Source organism: Meles meles, chromosome 10 (genome assembly GCF_922984935.1).
Source record: "Meles meles chromosome 10, mMelMel3.1 paternal haplotype, whole genome shotgun sequence".
In the NCBI taxonomy this organism is placed as follows: domain Eukaryota; kingdom Metazoa; phylum Chordata; class Mammalia; order Carnivora; family Mustelidae; genus Meles; species Meles meles.
In genome coordinates, this window is record NC_060075.1 from 88,190,305 (window position 1) to 88,205,601 (window position 15,297).

At 35.9% G+C, this 15,297-nt stretch overlaps 1 protein-coding gene across 3 annotated transcripts in view; it reads right to left on the reverse strand.

Annotated features, from left to right (window-relative positions):
* The window catches only part of ORC5 (origin recognition complex subunit 5), a 95,089-nt gene that overhangs the window by 33,681 nt on the left and 46,111 nt on the right, over nt 1–15,297 (reverse strand). For 2 of the 3 annotated variants that reach the window (XM_046021171.1, XM_046021169.1), the window contains exon 12: nt 12,272–12,382. The exons of the other annotated variant lie outside the window; for it this stretch is intronic. In XM_046021171.1, coding sequence (XP_045877127.1) covers nt 12,272–12,382 — 111 coding nt within the window. The remainder of the gene's footprint in view (nt 1–12,271; nt 12,383–15,297) is intronic. 3 annotated transcript variants of the gene reach the window in all.

Here is a 15,297-nt window from a genome sequence, read left to right on the forward strand (position 1 = left end):
ATTTAAGTAAGTTTAAATTTTTGTAGAGAAATTATTACCCTTATTACCCCCCTTCTTTGGTTTCTATTACCTATTAAGGCATATTCTTTTGTCAATAATTTTCAGATTTTAACCATTTTCCACAGCTCTTTTTCTTGTCTGATGTATCAAGCTCAAATTCAAATGAGTATGAAAGTAGCCTAGGGAGTGGATTTTCTTTTTCCAAGTCAGGATTTAGATTTGGTGCCAGGAAATACAGAATCAAGTTTTTATTTAAAAAAAAAAAAAAAAAAAAAGCTGTACTAGAAGAAGTCAGGATCTAGCCGAAGATACGGACAAAACTTGAGAAATGGGGAAAAGAGTTATGGGAACCATTTAATATTAGTGTTAAGCTTGAGTCATATGCTGCCATTGATGTTTTTCCTCAAAATAAAATTTCTGGTTTTTAGTCCTTGGTTTAAAAATAAAACACCTAAAAATCTGAAGCATCCTGCTATCAAAGAAAACAGTATTTCCCTAGCTTTCATGTGCTGGCAGCAATATTGACCATAATTAGATAATTTTATTTTACTTGATCTTAAAATAATCAATCTGCCTAAAGTCAAATGCCGAAGTATCTATTTTTTCCCTCTGACTAGCTTCTCGGTCACGAGGGAGGCATTCACAAAGAAAAATTATAAGTGAAAACTTCCTCAAACTTGGGTATTTTTGAATTTACATGTTAAATGGGCTTGTGCAGTATTTACTTAGTTAATCTTTGCTCTGTGTACTATTATGTTCTTTGTTCTCATCCATGTAGGGGATGAGCTGATTATTTATGTCTTAACAAGAGGAGTTCATGTACCACAGTGAGGATTTTTTTTCTTAATCTGAGAGGCAGTCACTAACAAGCTTCAGCTGGAAGTGCTTGATGTTAAAACAGTGTGAACCTGCTCCTGGGCTAATAAACTATGTTCTTTCTGCCAACAAAAGGAAATCAATTTACAACTGTAATTAATTTTTAACATGCTCATTATTTTTATACTTTCATAGGTTGGTATCTATGTCAATTGATTTGTGAACTACCCTGTCCTGTTTGTCCTAGAGGAGATTTACAACGTGAAACCTATTAAATTATTTAAATAAAAGAACTTAACACATGATATGTTAATGCATGAGGTTCATACAACCCAACAAGCACCACATTTGATTTGATTTCAGATGACATGATCATTCATGACCACGTGGCGGACATCAAGAGAGTTCAACTGACAGTTTTACAAACACAAAGTAGAACTGATGAGTGTGGCAGTAAAAGGGATAGGCAAATGCTGTCAAAGATGCGCACCTTAAAATCATCACCTCTGGGAATTCACCTTTGGAATTTTTATTTCCAAAAAAAGTGGGGAGTAGACTATTAGTCTTCACTTATGGTCAGATAAACAAAAACTGGCATGTATGTTTTTACAATAGAGAACTAAAGAGAGCGCCTCTAACCTCTGGAACTTAGCACACAAATGACTGCAAATCCTTCATATCCTAGAAGACCATAACTGCAAGCTGAGGAGAATGGGAAACCATTCATTCAATGAGTGAATCTCATGTTGAAGGCACTGTGTGAGAGACACAAAAATGAAAAGACAAGAGTCTCTGCGGTGTCAAAGAATTCAATGTATCAGAGAAGACGAATACATAATAAAATGGTCATGACACAATATGACAGGGATGGATGCTAGTGATATGTACAGACTCAACTATCTGATTATAGAGAAGAGAATGAGTAACAGGGAGGAAGGCAAAATGTGGAGTCATAGAGAAATGGCATTTGGGGGTGCGGAGCATGAAGCATAAAAGAGAGCTCAACAGTGGTAGGGAGACAGCACATATAACAATACAAAAGAAAAACTGGTGTGTTTTCAGAGATGAAACAGCTGACTGTGGATGGCGTAGAGGGTGAATAAAGAAAGTGGCAGAAGAACGTTACAGGAAAATGTAATGCTATGGAATGGAGAATTGGTATTACAGATAATACAGCTCATTTTAAAAAGTGAAGGCAGAAAAACAAGATCAAGTTTATTTTTTTAAGATTTATGCTGACGACTGGAAGATAAATTCATAAGTACATGGTGACAGGGAGACCAGTCATAATGCTGGTGCTTTCATCTATGAAATAATGAAGCTACGTATTTAAGGTAATGCAGGGTGGGTGGGAAGAAAGGAGTAAGTCCAAGAGACATTTGTACTTAGGAGGAAAAACAGACTGGACTTGGTGACCAACTACAGGGAAACAACAGTGTTCAGAGATGATTTCTCCATTGAACTAAAAAAAACCTGTATTATTTCTGTTTTTCCAGCACCTAACATCGTGTATGCCACAAAACATGTGCTTTGTTAAATGATTAGTTCTGAAATCCAGGTAAGGCTGAAAAACAGAAAAAAGGTTTAGGGACTAATTTTTGGTTTGGATAGATCAGTGTAGGATGGATGTGGCACGTTCAGGTATGATCGTTCAGTTGGCAATTTAGGTCCAGAACTAGAGAGGATAATGGCTAGAAATACAGGATTCAAAAGACATCAGGGGCGCCTGGGTGGCTTAGTGGGTTAAAGCTTCTGCCTTTGGCTCAGGTCATGATCTGAGGGTCCTGAGATTGAGCCCCGCATCAGGCTCCCTGCTCAGCGGGGAGCCTGCTTCCCGCCCCCCCCCCCTGCCTGCTTCTCTGCCTGCTTGTGATCTCTGTCTGTCAAATAAATAAAATCTTTAAGAAAAAAAGACAGCAGGCACACAGAATCTGAAGCTTAAGGGAGGAGATAAGACAGTTGTGTATACACTTATTTCCCTTTCTGATTCCTAAAAGGGCATGATTACTTTTGATTCTAAGAATTCAACTCTATCACATTTAAGGTGTCCAAGGTGAGGGAGCAATTAGATGCTACAGATGTCTTGGCACTGAGAACCCCAATTTTTCAATATGAGAAATGAAATACGTCTTTGTATGGGCAGGTGAAGCCAATGTCCTCCAAAGGACTCCAATTAGTTGCAAGCTGACAAGAAATCAAGACAATTTCTCATTGGAAATCCCCTTAAGCATCAACATTTCTTCTAACCATCTTTTTATAAAAGTATTTTAAAGTATAGCACACATTTCCTTAACATAGATTTTTCCAGATCATTTATCTCCTAAACTGTTCTTATTAAAACTCCTTTCCTCATGAAAACAAACTAGTCATTCAGCTCTAACTAAGGTATACATTTGCCTATATAGTCACTATATTAATAGTACAGGTTTTTGGGGCGCCTGGGTGGCTCAGTGGGTTAAGCCTCTGCCTTCAGCTCAGATCATGATCTCAGGGTCCTGGGATCGAGCCCCGCATAGGGCTCTCTGCTCAGTGGGGAGCCTGCTTCCCCTTCTCTGCCTGCCTCTCTGCCTACTTGTGATCTCTCTCTCTGTCAAACAAATAAAATTTTTTTTAAAAAAATTATAAAAATAGTAAAGATTTTCTTAAATATGCACATGCAAGTACACACCCCGATACGCTCTTTTGTGCTTTCAGCAAAAAAAAAAAAAAAAAAAAAAAATCTGCCAAGTCAAAAAAAATGTATTGGTGTTGAATACATTTCCCCCCACAATGTGAAAAGGGTATATATTTGGAATATTTATTAGAAGCACTTCTAAGCTCTGAGAAAGGTGGCTATGAAATATTGCCTACAAAAATAAGGTACCAATGTATTATTTTACTCAGAAGTTGAAAGCATAATTTATGTAATATTTTTTATCCCTTAGGCAGTATTTTATATGTCACCCTGAAGCAATGGTTCCATTTTTCTAGAGTTCAGTAAAAACACCTATCCTGGGCTAATATATCCACAAAGGCAAAGTGGCTACTGATGAAATTTAATACCAGATTTAGGGAAGACAAGAGAAGAGCTGAGTAGGGGTAAAAACTGTTCTTTTACCAATGATGACAAGAAATTCAACCTTTACCCCTGGCAACAGAGTAAAATATACTATGCCTTTTTTTCATCCTTGGTAATAATTAATATTAGCATTCCTTACCACCAAAGTAACTTTACTCTTTTCAAATATGAAATATCCCCAAATAGTTTGTTTTTTTTTTTTAAATCTCTGGGAATAGGCACAAACTACAGAGTGTCTGATGGCAGAACAGTAATACACCCACATCAGGGGTAGGAGTGGATTTGAGAATCTAATTTACTGCACCAGTGGAGACTGAGCACCATGGCGGTCAGGCCCTTCACTGCTAGAGAAGGGTCTGCCTCTGTCAAACAGCACCCCTGCCGACCTATTCATCAGTGAAGTAGGCATTAAGTAAGCCTCCTTTACTATGTTTGCAATGAAATGGCCCACAGTCTCAGTTGTGGTTAAAAATAGTAAGATTATTAGAAAATGTTAGCATTCAAGATATCTTCTGTGACTTATATAATTTACCTTAACAGCATCAAATATTTAAGCTGGATAATACAGAGAATATTGGAATGCTGGCATAAGCCAAATGAAGCATAAAGAAATCACAAAAGAATAGCTTTTCACATTTTCTAATACTCTAGTATGCAGGGAATTTGTTTTCAGGAAAACTGCTGTTTGCCAACCTTATATAAAGAAAATTACCATACTTCCAGTCACTTCATATGAATATACTATAGCTAGATTTTAGGATGTTACCCTTAAGATTCAAATTCTCACCTAATCAGTACATGCATGGGGATAATATTTCATCAACTATGATTTCTGATGTTATGTGACTAGCATTTGATAACTGTTATTACTTTTTCTGTAAAAACATAAATCAATCCACTGTAATATTATGCAATAACTAATTTTTTAAGGTAAAGAGGTTTATAAGTAAAGTCTATAAAATCAGCTTATTTGGTTAAAGTAGCTTTGGTTAAAAATTTACAAAAGTAGTTTGAAATACTGTATATAAAAGAGTGACACAATAGGGTAACTTTTTTTTTTTAACTTAAAAAAAAATATTTTATTAATTTGACAGAGAGAGAGCACAAGCAGGGGGAACAGCAGGCAGAGACAGAGGGAGAAGCAGACTTCCCAGTGAGCAGAGAACCAGATACGGGGGCTTGATCCCAGGACCTGCTCCTAATCTGAGCCAAAGGTAGATGCTTAACAACTGAGCACCCAGGTGCCCTAGGGCAACTTTTAATCATAAAGTATTTGAAATACACCCATGTAACTTTTTAAGACCCACTTAGTTTATAATAAGCCTATATACATCGCTTATTTGTCCATAACTTAGTAAGTTTCAAGGCTTAACTGAGATTGTTTGATACCAATAGACTGAACTAACAGAATCTAATTTAGTTATAACTAAATCTAAGTGGGTATTAGCAAAACTTAGTTATGACACAGGTATTAAACAATCATGCTCCATAAACACTAAGTTCAAGGCATGTCAGAAGGAAAGATTCAACAAACGGGTTTGTTCATTTTACTTGGAAGAAGACATTCAAATACCTATATTATCAAAGAACAGGGACTACTGAAGTGAAAAATTCCATTTTTATCTAATCACCTTAGATATTTTATTATTAATTTTCCCTTTAAGTATTTAAGTATCAATTCCCTCATTCAGCATGTCTGTCCTCTCACTAAATATACACATAGGCCATCAACCCCAGTACAATCTAGAAGCTGGCAGCTGCACCAAGACCAAAAGAAGGGCACTGGAAGCCACACACTGACTCCGAAGTCCTGAGGGGAGGAGCAGCACCCTCTTCACATTCATACTCTTTATCTAACACAGTGCCCACAACATAGCAGGCCTCAATAAGAATCTGTTACATGAAATCTTAAGCAGAGAAAAAAAAAAATTAATTCCAACCTGGGAAAGAAGATAAATACTAACTCTGAATTTGAAGTATGAATTAAAGTAGATTAGATTAAAATTTTTCTTTTTAAATGTTTCAAGTTACATAATATTAACAAAATCCCTTCTATACTGTGAAAAGACCAGAAAATTATATAAATTTAGTGAACAGCTACCTATATTAGAAGAAAAATGCCAAAAACCTGTTTTTGGTTGGATAAAAGGTTAGCAGCCCTAACAAGTGTAGCAAAAACATCTTCCAGCTATGGTAAATTAGAGACAAAGCATCTTCTTCAAAAAGCTCTCACAGATGGGGGCGCCTGGGTTGCTCAGTGGGTTAAAGCCTCTGCCTTTGGCTCAGGTCATGATCCCAGGGTCCTGGGATCGAGTCCCACGTCAGGCTCTCTGCTAGGCAGGGAGCCTGCTTCCCCCCAACCCCACTCTCTCTCTGCTTGCCTCTCTGCCTACTTGTGATCTCTGTCAAAAATAAATAAAATCTTAAAAAAAAAAAAAAAGCCTCTCACAGATGAAATAACTAAATTATAATTCTGCATTCTGACTGATGATGATTTGGAAAATATCACAATTATTAGTTTAAGTATATCCTATATAGCTTATAAAACCAACAACTAAATGAGCAGAAAGCTTAAGGTTATCTAAATGCTACAATAATTAATGCAACTTTTATGGGGAAAGATCAAGTTGATTCATGACCAAAAAATTAAACTGATGTAACGATTATAGTTCAAATATATTCCATTATGTATATGGTATCATGATGTGAGTTCACAAGCAGAGAAAGTAGAAATGGATATGGATGATATACAGATAAAGTATTATCTGTACATTACACTTTGCTCAAAAAATTTTACTCTTAAAAATGAAAATTTGTAAGAACACTTAAACTTTTCCTTATTAAATTATACACACCTAAATAAAAAGCCATTCAGAAATGAGATATTAATTACTGAAAAAATTCAACTTGTCTATATGGTACATAGAACTATTTTTTAAAGGAACAAGGTATGCTCCTTTTCTTATTTTTCAGCTACTTCTTGCTATTAATTTAGAGTGCATTCTTACAATACAGGATACAACACACACTTTTCAAACTTCTGAAGTACACAATTACAGTGAACTGACTTCAAGAATAATTCTTCGGGGCGCCTGGGTGGCTCAGTGTGTAAGCCTCTGCCTTCAGCTCAGGTCATGATCCCAGGGTTCTGGGATCAAGCCCCACATCAGGCTCTCTGCTCGGCGAGGAGCCTGCCTCGCCCCCTCTCTCGGCCTGCCTCTCTGCCTACTTGTGATCTCTCTCCCTCTGTCAAATAAATAAATAAAATGCTTAAAAAAAAAAAGAATAATTCTTCAAAATGCTAACTGATCAAATAGGATCAATGTTAATATGTAATATATGTGTACTTCAATCTCCTCAATTTCTTAAAGATATTTTTCCCTTTAAAAACCACTTTAGAAACCACTATCGGGACATCTGGGTGGCTCAGTTGTTAAGCGCCTGCCCTCAGCTCAGGTCATCGAGCCCCACATAGGGTTCCCTGCTCAGCGGTAAGCCTGCTTCTCCCTCTCCCACTCCCCCTGCTTGTGTTCCCTCTCTCGCTGTCTCTCTCTCAAATAAATAAATTAAATCTTAAAAAAAAAAAAAAAAGAAACCACTATCAGTAATTTTAGAAATAAATTCTTCAGCAAGTTTATCCTCTAAGAGAAGACACTATGGCTTAATATTTTAAAATAAGTAATATACATGATTATAATCTTAAAAAACTGTTCCTATGTTCACCTAAATATAAGACTATGGAGAAAGTCAACAAGGATGAGTAAGAGAAGATACTGAAATATCAAAAGGATGAAATAGATCATGCAAAAATTTCCAAACAAATTATTTTTCTTCAAGGAAAAAAAAGAAAATAAAAAAGCATAACCTAGTTTTAATATACTTCTGAAAAAAAACAACGGACAATTCAGCAGTATTTCTTTCTTTTTTTTTTAAGATTTTATTTATTTATTTGACAGAGACCACAAGTAGGTAGAGAAGCAAGCAGAGAGATGGGGGTGGGGGGAAGCAGGCTCCCCGCCAAGCAGAGAGCCGGACGCGGGGCTCAATCCCAGGATCCCCGGGATCATGACCCAAGCCAAAGGCAGAGGCTTTAACCTACTGAGCCACCCAGGCACCCCTCAGCAGCATTTCTTTTAAAGATGATAAATCGTCTCAGTAACATATCTGATCAAATTAAAATTTGAAACTAATACCCCTTAACTTTACTACTTCCTGCATGTAAATGGTATAGTTTACCCATTCTAGCCATGGTGACAGGAAAAAAAGAATGACAACACAAGAATTAATGCTTTGCCATTCACAAAGTTCATACACATATATAAGAACTACATTTGTTTTATGTGAGTGACAATTTTTAAAATAATCCATGATCTTGACAACACGATGACATTAAATTGGATAAGGCTAGACTTACTTTTAAAAGTCTCAGAAAAATTTAAAAACCATATTTCAATCTGAAAAATCTGAGCATTAATCTAACATAAAAAGTTAAATGTGCTAACATTCTTTTACCTATTTAAGAGACTAAAAAAAATTAATGAATAGAATTGTATCTAAAACTTTTTTTTAAGGTTTTATTTATTTGACAGAAAGAGATCACAAGTAGGCAGAGAGGCAGACAGAGAGAGAGAGGAGGAAGCAGGCTCCCCACTGACCAGAGAGCCCTAGGCGGGGCTCAATCCCAAGACCCTGGGATCATGACCTGAGCCAAAGGCAGAGGCTTTAACCCACTGAGCCACCCAGGTGTCCCGTATCTAAAATTTAATAAAGTATAAATTCAGAAGAATACCAACTATAATACAATACTGTTACTAATACTATTATGAATTTGATTATTATTCTCACTTGGAATTTTAACTTCAAAGCTTCTTTAAGCTACTATTTTTATAATTTTTTTATAGAATAGATTTAAATGGATTTGAATAAAATGCAGTGGAAATAAAATTCCACTTCAAGTAAACTGTGAACATATCTACCACATCTGATCAATTTGTTATATATAAAAAATAATAAATAATTATATAATTGGTAAGTCAAACTAAAAGAACAGCATATTATTATGAAATAAACCCTTAAAACAGTTGCATATGGAATAAATGACTAGAAAATAACACATTATATTCTCATTAAAGACACACAACAGCTAACAGAAAACATTTTACTTCCAGGTAGAAAATACTCATGCAACACAATTATTTTCCAATCTTATTTACATTTTCTTTTTTTTTTTTCCCCAATCTTATTTACATTTTCATGAACGTGTACACATGTATGCATAATTACATGTATATATCATTAAACATCTTCAGGCAATTGTATTTTTGTCCAAATAGACCAATGTGTTCATTTAACAAACAGCTTTCTCTAAACACGAAAGACTATTAAAGATGTAAAGCTGTTTCCTTAGTTCATCTTAAAGCTAGAATGCATCAATATCGCCATCTAGTGTTCATATCAAATAAGCAAGGCCAACACAAATGTGGGCATCCTCCTCTCACTTAAAAAATTAAGTGAACTTAAGGAAATTATCATTCCTATGGGCAAGAGTAAAGTCTGATGGCTGAATGAAACAATAAAAATAGAAAAGGTCAGGGATCCTGGGTGGCTCAGTGGGTTAAGCCTCTGCCTTCAGCTCAGGTCACGATCTCAGGGTCCTGGGACTGAGCCTCACATTGGGCTCTCTGCTCAGCAGGGAGCCTGCTTCTCCCTCTCTTTACCTGCCTCTGCCTACTTGTGATCTCTCTCTCTGTCAATTAAATAAATAAAATCTTAAAAAAAAAAATAGAAAAGGTCACTGGGAATCAAGGAAGAGGAAAAAAGTAAACCTGTGGAAGAAATAACCCTTTTTCTGAATGTGGTTTCTGCCACATTTTGTTCTTAAACACAGTATACATGCTACTTAATTTTCTTGGATACTTTATCGACCAAGCAAAAGTAGAGGTCAACTTCGTAGGGTTAGTTGCATCTATCCCTCTGTATCCCAAATGGGAATCACTGAGATCAAATCCTAAATGATTTGTAATCAAAGGAACACAAATTCATTTAAAGCCGTATTTTAAATATATAAAATTATCATTCTGATTACTGCTACTGAGAAGAAATAAAGAACAAAAACTTCATTTAGGTTGTTAAGGTTGAAGAGAGTTTAACTTCATTTTAAAAATAAAGATACATTTAGGCCAAGCTATTTCTTAATTACATTATGGACACTGTTGAAAGCATAAAGACTGGTGATACTGTTCTTCTCTAATCAAAGCCTCAGAGTAGCTAGTGAATCTCCAAATCAGCAACCTCTTGCTGTTTTGACTGTCTATCCCTATAAACTAGACCCGCTGCTGGGAACATCTGCATCCAAGTCTGGATGCTGCCAGTGATTTGCTCTGTGGCCTTGGGCAGATCTTTGAGACCCTGAGCTTCAGTTCCCTCTCCAAGACTAACCTAGTACACAGCAAACTTCCTAAGATGCAAAACACTCTTGCAACATAAGGTCCAACATGGAAGGCATCGAGAGCAAGGCACTATGTGTGGCGATGGCAGTACTACCCGTCCTGGACCACAGCGACAGTGACGGCCGTCACCACGACAATACAACCCCATCCACTCTTCAACGAAATCGGGGCGACAGTTCACAGATGTGTCTTGTTTTTTCCCACTCCCATCCCTTTACTCCTATCATTTCCCCTTCTTAAATCTCTAACTCTACCCACTGGAAGTAAGATGTCAGCTTTATCTATTTCTTTTCCTTCTTATTTATCCAATTTCTCATTTTTTTGTACAACAAACACCTATCACTCACATAAACTAGAAATACTTAAAGAAATGACTCCTACTCATTCTCCACAGTCCAGCTCCATATTTCACCTTTTCTGTGAAGCTTTCTCTCACCCTGCCCAATCCAGAAGTGCTCTCTCTGCTCTAAAATTCTCAACAGCACTACCCGGCATCCATACACCCTTATACCATTATTCTTATGTACATGTTTTATTCCCCCAGGAAAAATTACAAGCTTTCCAAAAGGAAAAAAAGAAAACATTTATTATCATTCCCTCTCTCTCCTTTGCACAAAGGTAATTTTGGGGCACTTGAGAAGTATAATCACATGTGATGCAAATGCCTTCCTTAACCGTCTACCTCACCTCTCTAGTCTTTGGTTGTCAGTGATTTACTCATTGTTTTATTCTGGGAATACCATTTAACCTCCCTAAAGCTCAATTCCTTTTAATAAAGATAATAATACCTGCTGTTTCATAGTTATTGCAACAGCAAAAACAAAACAAAAAATCATCTACTATATGTAGAAAGCTACTTACAAATGTAAAGTCTGATTAAAAATGAATTTCAGGGGATGTCTGAGTGGCTTAAGCATCTGCCTTCAGCTCAGGTCATGATCCCAGGGTCCTGGATAGAACCCAGGTAGGGCTCCCCACTTAGTGCGCTCTCTCTGCCCACCCTGTTCCCTTACTCATGCTCTCTCTCTCAAATATAAAATCTCAAAAAAAAAAAAAAAAAGTTTCCAGCATACATTAGATTATAAGTCAAACATCCGTTCAGGGACTAAATTTATTTGCAGCAAATTTAAACATAAATGTTATTATTTATGTATTTCTCAACCTAAAAACATATAGAGGACAAAATGCTCATTGCAAAGTCTGAAGTGCTTTTTAATAATACTAGTCACATCAATTGTTTTATCTTCTAGCCATTCATACCATGTGCTAAGAACCGTTTTTCTAGACCATTTAAAAAATCTACTGTGACTATATTTTTAATAAACAGATTTTTATGAGAAAGTCCACTTAAAAAAAGCTTAATGACTTTATTTAAAAAATATATATTTTTCATATTTTTCACTTGATCTTAGTCAAAAGGCTGAGAAGCGATTATATTTCATATTTTTATGCTACTGCTGCCATCTAGTGAAAATTTTGAGAACTTTATCATTCTGGAAATTTTTTTTTAAATCATACTGTTGACATATATATGAGGAATAAAGATATTATAGATTACTTTCTTAAAAATATTTTTTAAAATTTTGTGTTTGTTAGATTATACTTCTACATAATAATTCATCAATTTCATCATGAAGCCACTTATTTAAGTCAGCAAGATAATTATATTTAAGTTAAAAATTCTTTTACTGAAAAAAGAAAACATCTGGAAACATCAAGTTGGTTTTGTCATCAAGTTATACCTGTAAATAGAAGCAAATTCAGGGATACCCTCAAAGATTCTGTATTTGGAATTTTCAAGTACTTACCAAGAACACACTGTTCATGGCTTAGTTAAAACAGTAACATATGCTAACTAAAAATCTAAATGCCTGGAATTATACCAACTATATTACCTGAAGAATTCCATAGACAGAGAGGACAGATAATAACCTATTATTAAGCTTACCTGGGAAAAGATGTTTGCTGTTGGAGCAACTCTACTGTCCACAATACTATATAATATTGCTAATAATCTGTCTAGTGGAAATGGTTTTGGTCCGAGAAGATGATTGCTTGTCTGTAACAAAAGAACACGGATTTTCTTCTTATAGCGAACTCACTTTCTGTACCACAAATTCCCAGTAACAATATACATACAATACACCCCAAAGAGCCTAACAATTCTAACTTTTAGTCTCAACGCTAAAACCTTAGCTGATATAATAGCTTATCATTCAACAGTTTCTTCAAGATTTTCTTAGTAGAAACAGGTATTAAATAAACAACTCACAAGTTGTCCACCCCTAGTCCTGAACATCACACATATTCTGTTGTTATAACCAGATGGTAAGTGAGTTAAGCTAGGTCATCCGTCAAAATAGTCCATAACCAAAACCAGGGTCCGGGTCCTAACTCCTTAACTAGAACTCAATCCTTACTTTTCACTATTTATTCCTTTTTGTGCCATCACCAGGAAAACACATTTGTTCAACATTAATAGTTCTAAAAAGATCAGTTATAGTAAATATTAGTTTGGAAAACCAATAAAAGATTTGATAACTTGTGAATAAGCTGTCATCCTGTAATAATGTAAAATTTAAAAACTGAAAGATCATAAAATGTGCGTATTTGTGTACAAAGCCATATGGTACAATGTCTTGTCACCAGAAAACTGAAGTGCTCAAGGTCCACTCCAAGATAATTTTAGTAGCAATGTTAGAATACAAGTACTCTATATTAGTACAATGGCAAATAAATGGAAATCTGTATTTATATGCACGAGAAAAGCTATTTCTTCAAAGAATGACTGTAAAAATACCCACACAGAATTACAAAATAAGTGTGTGTTTACCTCAGCTATTTATATCTAAAAAATAGTTTAGATGAATACTGTTACGCTGAAAATAAATTAAGAAAAAATAGTTTAGAAATCATTTTCCAGGTCTTAAACTTTTTATCCTTTCTCATTAAATACTTCAATCATTTAGAAAAGTACAGGGGCTGATATAATAAATAATAATGTGCCCAGAACCCAATTTTATCAACCCCTAACAGTATAGGATATGTGCAAAGAAAAAACATTGGATCACATTACAGGTAAACTAAAGATCCTTTACACTCCTCTCACATCCCATTTCTTCCCTAAAAGGAACCACTATCCAGAATTTGGTGTTTTTCCAACTTTCATGACAATTTTTATACAGCTACAACAGATGCATTCATAAACAATATACAGCACTATCTGCAAGATCTAACCTCATATAACTGATATTATTTTGGACATACCACTAGTTGCTTTTTTTCCTTCAATATGTTTTTGAGGTTTTTCCATATTGATACATGCACTTCTGAGTTCCAGTCTGAAGCAACCCTACAGAATCCCATTTTAAGACAAATCACTATCTACATCTAAAAATTCATCATTGTAATTCATCACAAATAATCCTGTGATGGACCGTCCTGTGATGGACCACATTTCCCTTTGTGCACATGTGTGAGTTTCTCTAAGTGAGACTGAGAAACTAAAGCAGAAAGCAGAGGGCAGAGACAATGCTGTATGATCATCAACACTTCCATCTGGGGCACAGAGAAAACTACATTTCTCAGTATCTCCTGACCGTTAGATGACTGGGGGTGAATGTGATATCACCTATTTCCAAGCCTGGCCTCTCAGACCTTTAATCTTCTTTTAATCCTTTAATCTTCTTACCCTTTGGTAGCCACTTTAGAAATCACCATGTTTTACTTGGCATCACTACAAAAGAGGGCCACCCAGACCATACACCACTGTGTCATGAACAACATATAAATCTTTGTTATGTTAATCCACTGAGGGTTTGGGGTTTTTGCTACAGCACAGCTCAGCCTATGGTGACCAATACAAAGTACACTCCCATATTAACTTTAGTATGGCCAACAAACAGAATATGCAGTCTCTTATTCTTCTACGTTATTACCAATAAAATCATCAGGGTTTTTTTTTTTTAGTTTTGCCAATCCAAGAACATGAAACAATGGCTGTTGTTTAAAGTTTCATTTCTCAAAAAAAGGTAAATAAATAAAGACAGAGATTCATTTCTCTCATTGGTGAATGAGGCTGATAATCATGTCAGGTTTGTTAGACAACTGAAAAAGGCAGATGTTACCCAAAAAATCAATCACAAACACCTACAGAATAATTAACTTGACCCTGTCAGTTTCAGGTATACTCCCCATGATCAGCTATCCTTTTTATACCATTTACCCACTTACCAATTGGATTTTTGCCTTTTTCTTAATGGTTTATATAACTCTAGATCGCCTGGGTGGCTCAGTGGATTAAGCCACTGCCTTCGGCTCAGGTCATGATCTCAGGGTCCTGGGATCGAGCCCCGCATCGGGCTCTCTGCTCTGCAGGGAGCCTGCTTCCTCCTCTCTCTCTCCCTGCCTCTCTGCCTACTTGTGACCTCTCTCTCTGTCAAATAAATAAATAAAATCTTAAAAAAAAAAAAATTCTAGATACTCATCATTTATTACTAATCATTTGTCTGTTGAATGAGTTTAAGAACTGTGGTTAACAACCAGGCGCCTGCACAGCAGTCAGTCAAGCATCTAACTCTTGGTTTCGGCTCAGGTCATGATCTCAGAGTCATAAGATCCAGTCCCATGTTGGGGTCCACGCTCAGCACAGAGTCTGCTTGAGACTGTCTGTCTCCCTTTCCCTCTACCATAGAAGTACTGCGAATTCTGTCCCCACATCCCTGTTAAAACCTAGTTTCTAGTTGAAATTCTCAGGGAAGACTTTTGTCCTCACTTCACACAGAGTCAGATTCTGGCAGGCAAATTTCCTTACCAAATCCATTTGCTTGGAATGGAAAGATTTTCACTTTTTACATTTTCTGATTAGAAAACAACATCCAATTTAAAATTAAAGTGTCCTAGTGGCACATGAGGCATATGATATTTACCTTCCTCAGTGAACTGGTTTTGTGCTACACACGCAAACTGGCTTCC